At 30.2% G+C, this 15,944-nt stretch overlaps 1 protein-coding gene across 2 annotated transcripts; it reads right to left on the bottom strand.

Moving 5' to 3' along the window:
• Positions 1-1,050: 1,050 nt before the first annotated feature.
• LOC130443074 (multivesicular body subunit 12B) lies at positions 1,051-15,692 on the bottom strand. Of its 2 annotated transcripts, XM_056777533.1 has the most exons (8): positions 15,416-15,684; positions 15,277-15,385; positions 15,122-15,215; positions 13,269-13,410; positions 7,539-7,764; positions 4,111-4,313; positions 2,270-2,430; positions 1,057-1,602 (listed from the first exon to the last, which is right to left on the bottom strand). In XM_056777533.1, exons 3-8 carry the CDS (start codon positions 15,206-15,208, stop codon positions 1,516-1,518), a joined length of 906 nt encoding a protein of 301 aa, XP_056633511.1. In that variant the 5' UTR covers positions 15,209-15,215; positions 15,277-15,385; positions 15,416-15,684; the 3' UTR covers positions 1,057-1,515. The 2 variants fall into 2 exon arrangements, with proteins under 2 accessions (XP_056633512.1, XP_056633511.1); XM_056777534.1 differs by lacking the exon at positions 15,277-15,385 and having other exon boundaries at positions 1,051-1,602; positions 15,443-15,692.
• Positions 15,693-15,944: the final 252 nt, after the last annotated feature.

The raw sequence follows: 15,944 nt of genomic DNA on the forward strand, positions 1-15,944 counted from the left end.
ACTGATTTTGAGTTTGTTATTATGGCAACAGTTTGAACTGGATTTAACTAAGTTGGAATTTCTGGAGCTGTTGGTGATATTCATACAGAACAGTCTGTTTACACCACCACTGAAGGTAAACAGTATATTTTCAGTTCCTGAAGATGATAACTTGTTTATCCTAGCTCGCATCAGACAGTGTAATTGTGAGTGTGTTCAGTATGAACTGGATTTGGCAAGCACCATAGTAAGCATTGTTTTATTGCCAACGCCTCGACGGAATAAACTGAAAAATTATTTCCTATTCTAAATTTTTTAACATGATTTATATTTGAAACAAAAAATGCTGCTCCTGTTTCATCGTCACATTTGGATCCATCTGTAATTTTCTTAGTTAGTCTTAGTCTCCAAAATCATTCAGTATGGTTGTAAATATCAAGTTATTTAGATTGGTAATTTCGGAAAGGGATATATGACGGTTGACCTAAATATAGTACTTTTTTAATTATACTTATATATAGGTAATATAGGACCATCTAAGATGATAACTTCATCATAATTGGTATTTATAAAGGTCTTTGCGAAAGATGATTTTATTCTCCAGTAGGGTGCTGTAAAATTACAAATATTCATGAGGCAATTTTTGGTATAATTTCCATATTGAATGATCTATATTTAATTATTTGTTTCTCAGCTAAATATTTAATCGTAATTATTGAATTTCTGCAAAAACTGCTTGGTTAGGAGATGACATCATAAGCTCCATACAAATTTTTAAGGCTTTTTATTGAATACAGTCAATAATTAAAAGATTTATTTTAGATTTTGCCCCATATAAAGTAAATCCAACAGGATAGTTCCAGCTTAATACTTATTTACAAAAATTATCTGTAGTTTAAGTCAGAAGACAATATAAAAAGAAAACAATTTGATTAAAGCTCTTTCAGACATGTTAAAATCATACAGATATAAAAGAAAAACAGAAATGGCCAACAGTTTTGAGCTATTGGGAAATCTAAAAATCGATGAAAATTTTGAGTTAATTTACCCGATGTCTGCAAAATAAAAACATTTTTTATAAACGCTAGTTTATTTAGAATTAAAACGAGAATATACAAAATATAATATTGTTTTAAATAATGTGAATAATCTCTAAATTATAAATGTAAAAATGACACATAAATGGCCAACAGTTAACATTAGAACGTCAAATACGATATAATCAAATAAATACAGGGAGAATATATGCGAATAAATAAATAAACGTACTAACTAGAACATTTTTCCTTAATAATTATAGTCTATTTTTTTTCTATTTTATTGTATGAATAATATTTCTTATAAATACAATGAATAAATGTTAAATGTATATTTATTTTCCAACATTTTCTACTCATTGTGAAATAATTGATTTACTATAATTACCATACATCGTTTCTCCCTGTATAATTCGTTAATAACTTACATATACACTATAACAGATTCAGTTCGTTTTTTGTAAGTGTTAGTGTAGACGTATCGAAAAAAAAAGTGCCATTAAGATTGTCTTTCAACAGTAAAGGGATAATCATAGTCTTTGAGAAGTTGTTGCATTGTTTTTGCTTTTATTCTTGGAAACTGAAGCTAAAAAAAAAAGAATTTTATGAATACATCTTATTTATTTGAAACACAAAAGTAATTGTGATCACAATAACAATACTTTAGTTATATTAAGAGTATAATAGTAATTTTATCTATAATGTCTCAATTATTGGAACAATCAAATTTTTATCACAAAAAAGAGTAAATCTAATTAAAGCAATCATCTCTTTTGTGATATTAACTCTCATACTTCTATAAATGAACCCTTCAGTTAGAGAGATAACTAAAAATAAAAGTTACTAGTTATTAAAGAGAATGCAGGGTCTAAGTCCATTGAATTTATCCCTTCAGGATTAGTAAACAATTAGATAAAACTCATATTCGATTTATTTGTCTTGAAGTTGATTTACCCGTGGGACCTATTCTAACTGTAAGTAGTTTTCCGCACATTTAAACATCTTTAACTTATTAACCAAGCCTTTTCTGTGATTAATACACATCTTTTATTTTGGTACATAATAATGGTTCTTTCAAAAAAACAGTGACTTTTAACATGAGCGCCTCAATTTGATACACATCTTAGGGACTTAGGTTGTTGTGCAATAACGTGGATAAACCAACATTGGATGATGGAAAATAAAACATAATAGTAGTGAATTTAGAATGACAAGCAGTAATAGACATCATTTTGAGGAGAAAGAAAACTTACCCTATCTGAGTTATTGCTAGTTAAAAACCTGGGATTTACAATAAACGGTACACCATCTAGTCCTAATTGCGAAGATCCACTCAGGGTATGTGTAGATTGTTGATGTGGTAATACAGGTGCTGGAGGTTTAGGAGCTGGTCGTAAAGGCGCTCCAGCAGGTCCTATACAAGTGTAAAAAAATTATTGTAATTACATATTTTACATTTCGAGTAGCTCGTTGATGTTATGTAATGTGTTTACTATATTTCTGAATTCATTTGACAAAACTCAAGTCGTATTAAATAAACTTAAACCAAACAAAAAGAATCATTTTTTTTTATTAAAACAAATTAAAAAATGCTGGGTATAATTGATGTCTATTATTATTTTCGCTTAATTACAAAATTGCTTATTTACAAAAAGAGTTTTCCTGAAATATATGGCTATTTTAATCTGGTATTGACAGACACACACAGTTATGATACAGTCTGTTAATGAATTTAAAGCTTCCATCACAAACTTCATTTTTTTGTTTTGTTTTGTGGTGCGTAAATAAACAAAGATGACGGTTTTCCGACGCGCGAACACGCGACCTATAAATGTCAACGCGCGTAACAGGGAAACTCCAAGTTGATTCCGCAAACTTCCAACGACCGATTTATTTATAGTCATCGCAAAGGCCAGACGTACCGGAAACAAAGGCGGATCCAGGGGGGTCATGACCCCTCCCTGAGCTGCTTCCAGGACTTAGGTGGACCACCAATTGAACATAATGATTTTATTTGTCCGTTAATTTTTGTCAAACTGAAAGCTTTGGTGGTGGCTCTATCATGGTTTGGGGAGGAATTTCTTTCGAGGGTCGCACGGAGTTAGTACCAGTGAATGATGGAAGACTAAATACTGACAGGTACATAACCAATATCCTAGAACTAGGCCCTATATGCCTCATATCGGTGACAACACTGTGCTAATGCACGATAATGCTCGTCCACACGCTGCTAGTGGTTCTGCAGTACTTAGAAGAGGTCGAGATACCCACCCTGAATTGGTCTGCACGTAGCTCGGACCTTAACTCAATTGAGCTTCTCTGGGACCTTCTAGGATGGCAAATTCAGCAACATTCGGTACCAATAAGAACACTAGATGATCTTCAAATTGTTCTTTTTAACTTCTGGGAAAACATGCCGCAAGAATACGCCCAGAACCTGTTTAGTAGCCTTCCAAGACGAATGGAAGCTGTAATTAGAGCGAGCGGCGGCAACACACGCTATTAGAAATTCATTGGCTGGTTTTAGTTTGAGCACCTTTCATTTTTTCGTATAGATATTTTGCTCAATTTTTTTGATATTTTCTATGTTTTGATCTTCTGTAGATTAAACTGATATAAACTAAATGTTGCAAAAGGCGTATCTATTGGTGTTTTAATTCGTAATAATAATAAAATTCGAAAAACAGGCAACACATTTAAAATATTTAAAAAATAATGAGTGATGCGATAATTTTTGTGGGGTGTATAGTTGGTTGTCAAATGTCAAATATTATGGTTGCGCTCGGAAATTTAATTAGTAACAAAACATCAAAAAAAAAACAACAAAATTGTGGTTTTTATTTAATTCCGAGCCTATTCATTTTTATCCACAAATAATTCATTTTTTTTTAAATATCATTGGTTAGGCTTTATGATGGCAAAAATTTCAAGTTTTTATCTTTACTTGAATTTGAGAAAAATATATAACACGTAATTTTACTCAGCGCCCTCGTAGGAGTGGATTGAAGAAGATCAGGACTAATTTAATTATCTCCAGAATTTTGTTACATGAATTTTAAAACACCATGTATATGATGTATAATCCAACACTTACCTGCCGGAAGTGGAGGATAAGGTCCTTGTCGCAGAATTTCGTAGTCGTGGTCCGGTTCAGGAAATGGATATGTTGTGGGATTTCCTGGAGTCATTGCGTTTGGTTTTGGGGGACGTTCGGGTGGAGTTTGATCGTTAGGATTGTATGCTTGAGTATCTTGTACATTACCCATTTTGTAGCAAAGGGTAACACCGTTTAATTCTCTAAAATTACATCACCTGTATAAGTACCATTATATTATTTGTTTACATGGTACAATATGCTGAATTAATTTTATAATACAATTATTGAGAATCAACTAGATCCACTTCCAGTATAATCAGAAGTTGCAAGTAACTGAAAATATTTCAATATTTCAAGTGAAACTTCATACATTTCCCTTACATGAATTTTCAGATGAATAATCATTAATTTCGATTTCTATCAGGATTCAAAATAAAAACGTTGCATATAATTAATAAAAAAAGTATTACAGTATTGTTTGTGTAATAGCAATAAAAAGTTTTAATACATGTTTAATGAAATTACTGTTGTAACTGTAGGAAGTACCCTTCTTAAAATAAATTTTGAAATTAAATGTATCAACTAAAACGAATATTCGATATTGATCCTTGTAGTGCATTATCTTTACAGTTTGTTGATAACAAATGTTTGCAGTTTAAATAAATATTGTAAAAATTAGGACCTCAATTATTACGGTAAATATGAAATTCCAAAAAAAATATAAACCATAAGTGACTAAGCTAAAACATTTTATTATACAATTACCGCTGAAGCATAATAACATTAAGCCACTAAAAACATGAGTTGATGGAATTCTCTTCATGGTACAGTAAGTTCTAATTATTTCCTACGTTGGTAAATACAATCTAATAATGAACTCTAAATAGAGGAAACGCCGATAGAATTAATGAGTGAATGAATTTCGTTATTTGATTTTTTGTTTCTATATTTCATTAATATGTCAATATTTCAACATTTTCAATAAATAAATTGATGTTTTATTGAAAGAGTTACACCTTTTCAGGTGTAAGGCTTGTTGGAGCTGAGTCATTACGTGGGCCCCTTTTATTACATTTTGTTTCCTATCCTGCATCTTTTGTTTTATTTCCTGCCATTTTATTTCTCGTGTTCGTCTAACATTTTTATTCTTACTGCCCAGCTTCTACCCGGTCTTTCTTTTCTTCCTTCATATGTTTGGTCTTGAAATGAAAACCGGTCTAAGTGTTGGAAATTCTTAAAATAACTTTTTACTTGTGTGCTAATTGCCATCGTCAATAAAGTGTTGGAGCTATATTGAATATGGTATCAAAGATATCACGGGGGTCAAGCCATGAGTAATCTGTTATGAAAAACGTCCTAAACGTTCAAGTATAAAGTTTATATTTACATTGCTTTTTTAGAATAGAAGTTGTTGAAGATACTAGAAATAATATAGAAAATCTGCTGAAGATTCTATCCAATCTTATAATAAGAAGAATCCAAGGATTGCAATATGTAGGCAATAATAATAAAATTATGAATGATAATTTTTAGTTAAAATTTGAAACATTCCATTTTATGTCCATGTTTATATGTTATGTATAAGTGTCAACATAAGCGTGCTGATTTTCCACATAAACAAAAAGTGACTTTATTAAAAGAATTTTGTTCACTGCATGAATTCATCTCCAACATTATTTTAAAATGATTTGATATGGAAGTTACGAAGACAATCGACAGTTTATTTTATAATATTGACAAGGCACGTTTAAACATATCGAAGAAAGAGGATTAATTTACTTGTGTGGAATGTAGAGGAAACAGAAGTGAATGTATAAAATGTTCATCTCCGAATGCTGATAATTCAGCACATGCCTTACTTTCCAAATTCCAAGTCATTGTGGTAGGTAGAAAAGTGAGAAAGAATATTTAATTCAAGACTTGAATACCAATAGATAGATATCCATCTTAATTTTGCAGTAACTTATAGTTTCTTCTTCAATATTATCAAAAGTTTCCCCCATTCTTGGACCGATACCTGCAAAACCTGGAATCTATTGAATATAATTGAATACAAGGTGAAAAAGCAATAAAAACTATTAAAGATCTTTCTCTAAGTAACACATGCACCATTTCTATTGATCTAGAACATTTGCTTCTGTCTCTTCCATCATTAACACAAGGGCAAATGTTTTATTTTTGACAGCTCTCAGTCTTTACGTAGTTAAGACTAATAACGAATTTATGCATCTTTGGCATGAGGAAATATATGGGCGAGATTACTTCTTGTATTTCAAAAACAGTACTGAGTAGTTTTAGGAACAAACAAAAACTGGTAATATGGAGCGAAAATTGAGTAGCCAGATAAAAAGCAAAATGCTATTTTTTATATTATTTTCATATATAAATTTCATGTTAGCATTCTTTTTCATTTATGATAGAGATTTTGCACATATTTAATAGAGAAAGACTGGTAGCAACTGCAAATCCAAATAATACCTTCATTGTCAGCCAAATATTTCTTTAATATTAAGTTTATTTAATTTTGAACACAGCCCAGACAAAAATTCCCACAGCCAAATGGACTCAAGTGTCAGCTTAGAATACTAAACATTTTAAAAATAGTAAAAGTGTGTGAATACTTTAAAAAAAATGTGTTTAGTCGTTTCACCATTTTTTCCAAAAAAATGCAGACGTTTGTGTTTTTCATTCAATATGTTCATTAAACTGAGTGTGTCATATCATTGAGTACCCATGGGTTGTTCCTACTTAATTCGACGTATTCGTAACTAGTTTCAATGGTCATAGTTTCCAAGTAACCACCTGGAATATTTTCCTTAGTTCGCTTAGTGGTTCTAAACATTCCTTGATTACCTTTGACTTGTGATTATTTGTGAGTCGCTTACATGGCTGCTTGAGGGTGATACGACATATTTTCTGATAGTACCTATTCAAATTGGATTGGGCACTCCTTCCAATGGTTACAACTTCCACTTTAAAGATGAATTAATGTTGTTTACTGAATTTGGTTATGACCTTTTATAAACATAGAAGATGTCACCCAGTTGAGATATCTACATCCAAAAAAATTGAAAAAATCCACAATGAAGTGTCAGCCAATTGGTGATTGGAAGTTGTCTCCTATGGTAAGTGTTTTCTATTTAGAATGATCTCTTGAGCAGAAGAAGAAAAGTAGATGTGGATTTTTCAGCCAGTAAAGTCATGGTGAGCATTTTTGGGATGCACTTTGACTATAAGAATCAATAGGGATAGAATGATGGTATGAAAATAAAAATTATCACATTTGAAACATTTTTTTACACCAAGACAATGAATGTTAATGCATAATGACCTAGGCTATTATAAATTGTTCCCTCATCCATCGGATTTGAAATTGGATTTATTGAACCATCTTTGTATGTAAAATATTGTTTAATAATATTTACCCTGCAAATGAAAATCCAGCTGGTGCTTTCCTTAGTCTACTACAAATAATTATATCGGTAACGGCAGTTTTAATGTCTTTCCTATTCACTAATTTGTAACAAATTTGTTTTTTCCTCCACGCCTTTTGTTCACTATCTGCGGTTCTATTTAATAAACTAAATCCTTGCGGTGGATTAGCTTTATCCGCAAGCACTAGTATTTCTTGAACTACAAAATTTGGCAAACCTGAAAAGAATAGCATAAATTAATAGGATTTCAAACACCATTCAGTTAGGAATTATAAATTAAATTTCAATTACTATACTACATTTGAGAAAAAAATATATGTTGAATTTTTAATCATCATTTACTTTGTATTAAATAACTAGATCAACTCTATCATTGAATTTGATGCTAAGTCATAACCCATAAGTCTGAGACCTAGTAAACCTGGTGCCAGTAGATTCAAGTATATAATATTTACTAAAATAATAATTTTCTTTTCCTTTTAAAAAAATTACTTTTTAAAAATAAGAGTTACTTATTAAAAATAATTTAACACCAAAGTGTACAAACTCTAATATATTTCAGGGCTTTCGAATACTTCCGTCTGAGACTGAAATTAAGGATAAGTATAATATGAAAGTATAATAATAAAAAAATGATAACATTTGATGTTATTCATAATTCGATCAATGAAAATTAATAACGATTTCTATAATAACCATAATCAATAACGTTATAATTTCTATCAAGCGTCAGTTTGAGTATTGCTTTTTGAATTGGATGAATTTAATGTTTCTGAAAAGAACCGAAACGAAATTTAACGAAATTTAAAATGCCGCAATTTTTAACTTAATTATGTAAGTAATTTTTATTGTTGTTCTACTTTCATACATATTTTTATATTGTACCATAATTTCAGTCCCGGACGATGAACACATAAGTATTTGAAATACATTAGAGTTAGTATACTTTGATTTTGCCACAATCCCACTACAAAAACTCTCAACAGAGGTTTGTATTTAAAATATTACCAGATAAACAGGAATTCTGCAAACATTATTACATTGTATATGAAATATAGAAACACATTTAATTGATACAATTTTTCATAACTCATATTAAGTCACAAATTGGCTATTTTGCCCGATCCATCTATAATGGAAGCAGCTTGTAAATGTTAAGTTTACATAATATCTCTTGTCATTTTAGGGGTGGTTCAGAACGCAAGAGAATGACAAATTAATTTTGAAATTACTGAAGAAACTAAGAGCCTGTAGGTTAAAATTGACTCGACTTGGTATTTTCCCCAAAATCGAGATATTAGGAGTGCAAATTTTTATTGAGATTCTTATATGTATTATGTTTTCTCCCACACATAGGTTTTTAGTTAATAAATTATAAATATTAGGTAACTATTAAAATACTCCATTCTTCCATTCATTAACACACAACCGTTAAATTTTTTTAATATTAATGAAACTCAAGCATTAGCACTATGCATTCAACTGAGTTTATTACTCTCAAAGTACTAATTAACTTGCATTGTTTTTAAAATATACATAAAGTATAAAGTAACTGTTCTTTCCTTGAATTAACATTCATCATAATTGGTTCTGATGGGTTAAAATACTTTTACATGAAAATAGGTGCAGAAACTGGGACAATAAGTTTACAACTCACTTTGTAAAACAATATTGGGAAACATCTGTCAACATCAAGATATATAAATAAAACTATAATATATGCATCAAAAAGTTATACAATTAAGAAGATGAAGAAAATACGCGCGTTCGATTTGAAAAATTGCATATTTAAAAAAATTTTAACTAGTTTTAGGACCTTATCTGTAGCTATAATTGATGTTCATATGGTTATGTTACAGAATTTTTCAAAAATTTCACCATTTGATCACTGAAGACCTTATGAATACAGGTAACTTATCTTATACAAGGGCGCTTTGACGGAAGAGTAACTTTGTTAGTTTCTGATATAATATGTCAAAAGTATACATAAATATGAGTAATAACCATATTAAGAAAACTGTGTTTTTGTTGTTATGTATAGGAAAAACAAATTCAACACAAATCAAATCGAAGAAACTGATGAAAAGTTATGTAAAAATTAATCTGAAAAAGAACCGTTCTATGAAATGATTGGTAAACGGTTTTCTGCTTTTAAAAATGGCTGTGTAAGCACACAAAATGCTAAATTTCGACGACTGTCATCCACTGTAAACACTCCAAAAATGGTTAATAAAATCTGTATCTTTGTACTTAGCGATTGTCGAATAAAAATACTTGAGATATCCTAATGAAATAAATATTTCAACCGAACAGATATGCAATATTTTTCAATTCTAATCAAAACTTCGCTCGTATTAATAATTCAAATGAATGTTTGCATATATTTAAACATAATCCCTTTGAACAATTAGACTGGCCAATATTATGTTATTTTGCTTTTAGTACCGACCATAATAATGAGTCTATCTATTTTTCTGCTACTATTACGGATAAATTTGCTGAATGCGTTATTATTGTCTCTCATCCACCATACTCAATTGATCCGGCTTCCTCCAATTACTTTTAGTTCCACAACTTTGTAGAGGGCGATTTCGTATAAACGAAGAAGTGGTGGCATATCCAAAATATTAGTTTTTTTATTACTTATTGGATCAAGTGTGTAAAGTTAAAAAAGGATTATGTAGAAAAAAAATTATAGAAAGCAATTTTTCTTTAAAAGTTTCTCTTCAGTCAACCCATCTCCGTTTATATTGTCTCATTAATTTTCATTAGAACACTTCCCAAAAGTTTAGATTTATCATCAGAAAAAGTTCAATTCGAGGATGAATTCCTTGGTGTTTTCACTCAGGAAGTAAGCCATGGTAGAAGTAAAGGTTCATGAATTATGATTCACATTGAATATGTATGTTCGACTGTTAGACAGTGTACATTTTTTCAAATAGAGCAAATGGATAGCATGATCAACTTAGACATCCCATTTGAACTAGTAATCAATGATTATCAATCATGGGTACGAGTAGCTCGAATGAGCAATTTTGGACCAAAATTAAAGCTTATATACCACTAGAAAAAGCACACTCTATTTGCTTAGGGCTGTTTGAATATGAACCTTACTGGAAAGCACATTTACATTCTCTTTGAATCCCATTGGGATTGAAAACCCTGAAGGTCGAGTTCAAGTTATCGTGGAGATGTAAACACTTTCTAAAAGGAATCAGGCAATGGGGAACCAAAAACCAGAAACTGTTGCCAAAAAAGGACAGCAACTCCATATTTCGGACCAGAGCTCTACCATGGTCTCATCTGATGTCACAACAACGACAAACTGAATGAATTGTTAAAGATCAAATGGAATCCTACTGAAGAAGATCTAACCTAACACAATCCAAAATATTCATAACCATATCAGCTAAGAAGTCAGGAAACGAAATTGAAATTCCAAGAAGTAAGCAGATTGATTCGTTGTGAGGAGTAGGCAGATTGAGACCAAGGAATCAGATCACTTCCAACCAATGAATGAATAACCACCGTACCCTCACCCTTTCTTGATAATGGGTCCAAAGCGGGAGCCGAAACGTGTAGAATTTTCAAAATTCCAACGCGGTTCAACCCGTGAACCTAGTTCTGTTGTTTATATATTTAAATTCATATTATAGAAATAAATAGACATCAGTTGAGAAGTTGGCAACTTATTGGAAATGGATGAATATTCATAATTCTTATTAAATATTGATTACGTTCCATAAAAAATATACAATTAAATGATAAGATAAAAAGTATTTTGACTCCAGTCATTCCTATAAAATTATACAATACAATGTACGATTTATTAGAGTATTAATCACATTTTTATTATTCTGCGTGATATCAGAAGTTGTGAAAATTATTACCTCCCATCAGTTTTGCTATAACATATAATCAATAGACAAATGATAAGCCAAATTGGATAAACGTCACTTCAAATATTTGGAGACACAGCTGGCAGTTGTCACTTTTGTAATACCAGCCGTAAATTACTTTTATAATTTTTGCCTGCATTATAGTCTCATTTTTGATATGATATTTTGAGTGAAGCGAAGACTGTTTGCTGAAAAGACTCACACATTACAGATGTACTCACTTACTTTAGATGTTTTTAAGAATTTTTCAACTCAAGCTACATTTTACATATAAATATATATTGAGTTTTAGTTGTTCATTTATGAAAGAACTTATGCAAATATGCATTGTAGATTGTAACTCTGCATTTCATTGTGCAGCCTCCAAAATATATAGACACCTTCCAAAGGAGGCTGTTTTCCTGGAGGTTCTTTGTCCCACATCCAAAGGTGTTAGCACTACTCCTTTGATGTACTTAAGTCTTTTGCTTAAATGGACTTGCGCTTTTTGGGCAATGGTTTCTGGTTTTTGCTTCCTCATTGCCTGATTCCTTTTAGAAATTGTTTACATCCCCATGCTAATTTGGACTCCGGCCTTTAGGGGTTTTCAATGCCACTTGGCAATCTAAGAGAATGTAAATGTGCTTCCCAGCAAGGTTCATATTCAAACATCCATAAGCATATGTTTATTACCAGCAACTTTGCTTGAATAGAAAATGCTTTATCTAGTGGTACAGAAAGCTTTAATTTTGATCCAAAAATGCCCAATTGAGCTAATTGTGCTAGCTTTGAACTATCTGTATATCAGAAAGATGGATTTCGAGCTTGAAAAAGATTTTATTGGCCTATGATTGATGGTCATTGATTACTAGTTCAAATGGGATGTCTATGTCCATCATTCTATCAATTTGGTCTATTGGTTTGTCACTGCTTTCTAGCTTTATTGATTCTAGAATCCTTAGGTGACCCTTTCAAATTCCCTAAGTGAATTTTTCTGTCTGAATTAGCCAATGGGCGCCACTAACTACCTTTTTTCTTTAGTGGGGCATGTTTTTGTTCAGTTTTCTCTGAGCTGTTGTTTGTTCAGTTTTCGGCTATCAAACAAGCTTGATATGAACATGGATTTGATGAACATTTAGTATATCCAGTATACTAACTTAGGCTGAAGTCTCCATGTCTTGTGTATGAGCTTGCAACAAGAGCATATATCCCCAGTAACTTTGGAGATAACCTTGTCTAGATCATTATTCCAAGTAAGTGTTTTATTCAGAATCACTTCTAGATAATTTACTTCATTGGAGTATTAGTTGAGTTCCATTGAGTGTACATGCATCATTGTCTTTCTTCTCCTTGTAAATGTTGTTCTTGTGTTGTTTCGCCAGGTTGTTTAAGAGTTACTCTCCATCGCCTCATTTTTTAATTGTGTTTAGTGCCTATTACACCCTGACAAAGATTATGGTTTTATGCTTGCCTCGTACTACCTCTATCGAACCATCACTGTTGCCTAGGACTGTGAATCACTGCTACAAGTCTAGTCAGAATTTTATCCACTACCAGTGACCACAGTAGGCATGATAGGATGCAAAATATGCAATATTTAATAAATAGAATGTTTTTCAATTAGTAAAATGAATTATAAAAAATTTCAATAGATTTACTAACAACCTGAAACATTGCATGTTACCCATAATAATGGTAATATATTCAAATAAATTTTAGTAAAAGCAATTTCACTTGTTTTCATTGATTATATATTTGAAACGTTTTATCAGTTATTTAGACATTAGAATTTGAAAGCAATATAATTTATTGAACATAAAATATCTAGCATTAGATGACTCACCTTCAGTTTTTGATAAACACAGATATCTTGCTGAACTACTTTTGAAGATTGAATTTTCCCTCAAATCAGCATCAGAATCCTGATCATAAGTTTTACTGATGGCAAAAAATCCTCTAGGACATTTATCTAAATTTTCCACAATCTAAAAAAGTATAATGAATTTATTATATATAAATATATATATATATATATAAAAATTTAATAACAATATTTTTAATAAGAATAGTCTCAAAAATTTATCTAATAGTCAATTCTCAACATTTTTTATGAAAAAAAATTTAGCAGATAGATTATATGGTAACAGGTACACTATCTCTAGTTTACACCATTTGTTTTTCAGAAATAAAAAAATCAAAATTTAGCAACATTTCTTTTCAAATTTGGTATTCTTTTATAAGTAATGAAAGCAACATTTCTGAAAAAAGAGGGCAGTTGGTTTGTTATCAAGGAGTGAAATACCACACTTTTTCTATTTTATTTTATAACATACTTAAAAATGGATTGCATTTTTTTGAAACAATTAAAAAAATATTAAAGCAAATACATTCACAAATGGTTTTTATTTTTTAGTTTTCTTCCTATTGTTTTAAAACTTATGTAACTTCTTCTGTAGCCATATTTATAATATAATAATATGCCAAGAAGAACATTTAACCAACATTTTACTCTAAAGAGGTTTAATCTGCTTCATTTGCTATTTTTGATGATATATTTGGAGAATCATAATCACTTTATGAATCAGAAATAATGATAACTCACAAACTAACAATATTTTTAGTTCAAATCAATAAATCTAAAGAGTAATGTTAAATTAATGAAAGCAGACATAAATTCTTTTTAAATCTGATGGTATTTTTACTTTTATTATTCTACAAAAGTTGAAAAAACCATTCTAATTATAGAAATGATTTCTGTCTTTGTTTATAAATAATCAAAGTCGTCAAAATATATGTGAGGGCGGGATATAATTGAAAATAGAAATTGAACCATCCTCACTACAAATTAACATTATAAAAATTTCTGTTGCAATGATATTACCAAATGAAATCCTGTTGTAAAGGGTTGGAGAAACATTTTTTTTATAAGTACTATTGGTAGGAATGTTCAAGCAGTCAATAATGTCTATAAGACTAGCGAGGAAAATAGGTATTTTCAAAGTTAGATGGCCACACTTTTAAAAAAAAATAAAATCTTCAAAATCTATGGAAAGTCGATGCAAATCTTTCAGGAATTGTTAGAAGACAACATTTGGAATCTGTTAATCAGTTAAACAATCTGCACTATTATATGTGTGTTTTTAAAAACTTGGGAGAACTTGAAATCTATGCTTATACTCATATAGTTATACAACATAACTTGAAAAAATAATCATATTTCTTGCAGCATTTTCCCCATTTTTTTCAACAAGACTGTGGAAGAATATATTAATGATATAGTACTTTGTCTATCCCTGAAGTATGAAATATGTTTATTTTCATACCCCTCTATGTAAGCAAAAATGATTATTTTTTGTTTAAAATGTTTACATACAGCTTTTAAAGATTTTTGGTATTTACAATATGAATCAGAAAAGAATTAAACAATCACATACTTACTCTATATTAACATGTCATTGATAACTGTTGCTGAATATTTCAAAATATCCTTTCTTAAAGTAAGCTGAGAATAACTTTTAGATAATCTAGTGTGAGAAATTTATTTGATCAACACCATAACATACACATACCTTTGATAATTACTAAATGCATAATGTAATTAAATCTATGTCAATATTATTTTATCTTAAAATGATCAGAGTATGGTATTCAACTATAAATTGATCTTAACCTATATTAATTTTGATCAAAACTTACTTGTATAGCTGTAATTGGTCGATCATCAGGCCAATTTAAAATTTTTTTCTGGACAGACGATTTTAACATCGTATTCAGTCTTATCATCAGCCGTCTAAAAATAAACAAAGATTGACAATTGCATTAGAAAAGTAAAATAAATATTTCTAAAGTACCTGCCACAGCATCACACCGATTTGAAGTTTTCTAGTGCTATTAATAAAGTATTAGTCATTCAGATCACAAGAACTTGTTTATCACTATTTTACCACTAATTTTAAGAAAGAGGAAACTACGAGCTACTGCTACGAGTTTATTTTCGAGTAGATACTATATTCCTACCTGCACGCAGAACGTTGACCTTTGACGAATGTCTGAAATTTCCCGACAAATTAAGTTAAACGAATTTTAACATTTCCCTTCTACTGACATACGTTATCTTCTACCCGCATTTGCGTATAAACTTGTATCACTTTACGTTATAGAATCATAGATGATGTATAAAATATACTAACAATGAATAAAGAGTAAAGATGGAAAATATAGATATAGTACTCATTCAAATCGTACCAATCAGAATGGTTTTATTTAATTAAGTATTAAGAACCAAGATACTTAACATTAAATAAAAGTTAATAATAAAGATAAGTGTTTATAGTATAAATTCTAAATATATGTGTGTCCATTTTAAGATATAACTGTATTTTTGTTTTCTTATACAAACGACACTGAAATATAAAATAATCGATTATTCATCAATATATGTATAGAGAATATACATTAGTAATTATAGTTCTATGACTTTTAGTAATACTTTTGCTCATTGTAATTAATTTGGAACAAT

The sequence above is a fragment of the Diorhabda sublineata genome, chromosome 4 (genome assembly GCF_026230105.1).
Source record: "Diorhabda sublineata isolate icDioSubl1.1 chromosome 4, icDioSubl1.1, whole genome shotgun sequence".
NCBI lineage: Eukaryota > Metazoa > Arthropoda > Insecta > Coleoptera > Chrysomelidae > Diorhabda > Diorhabda sublineata.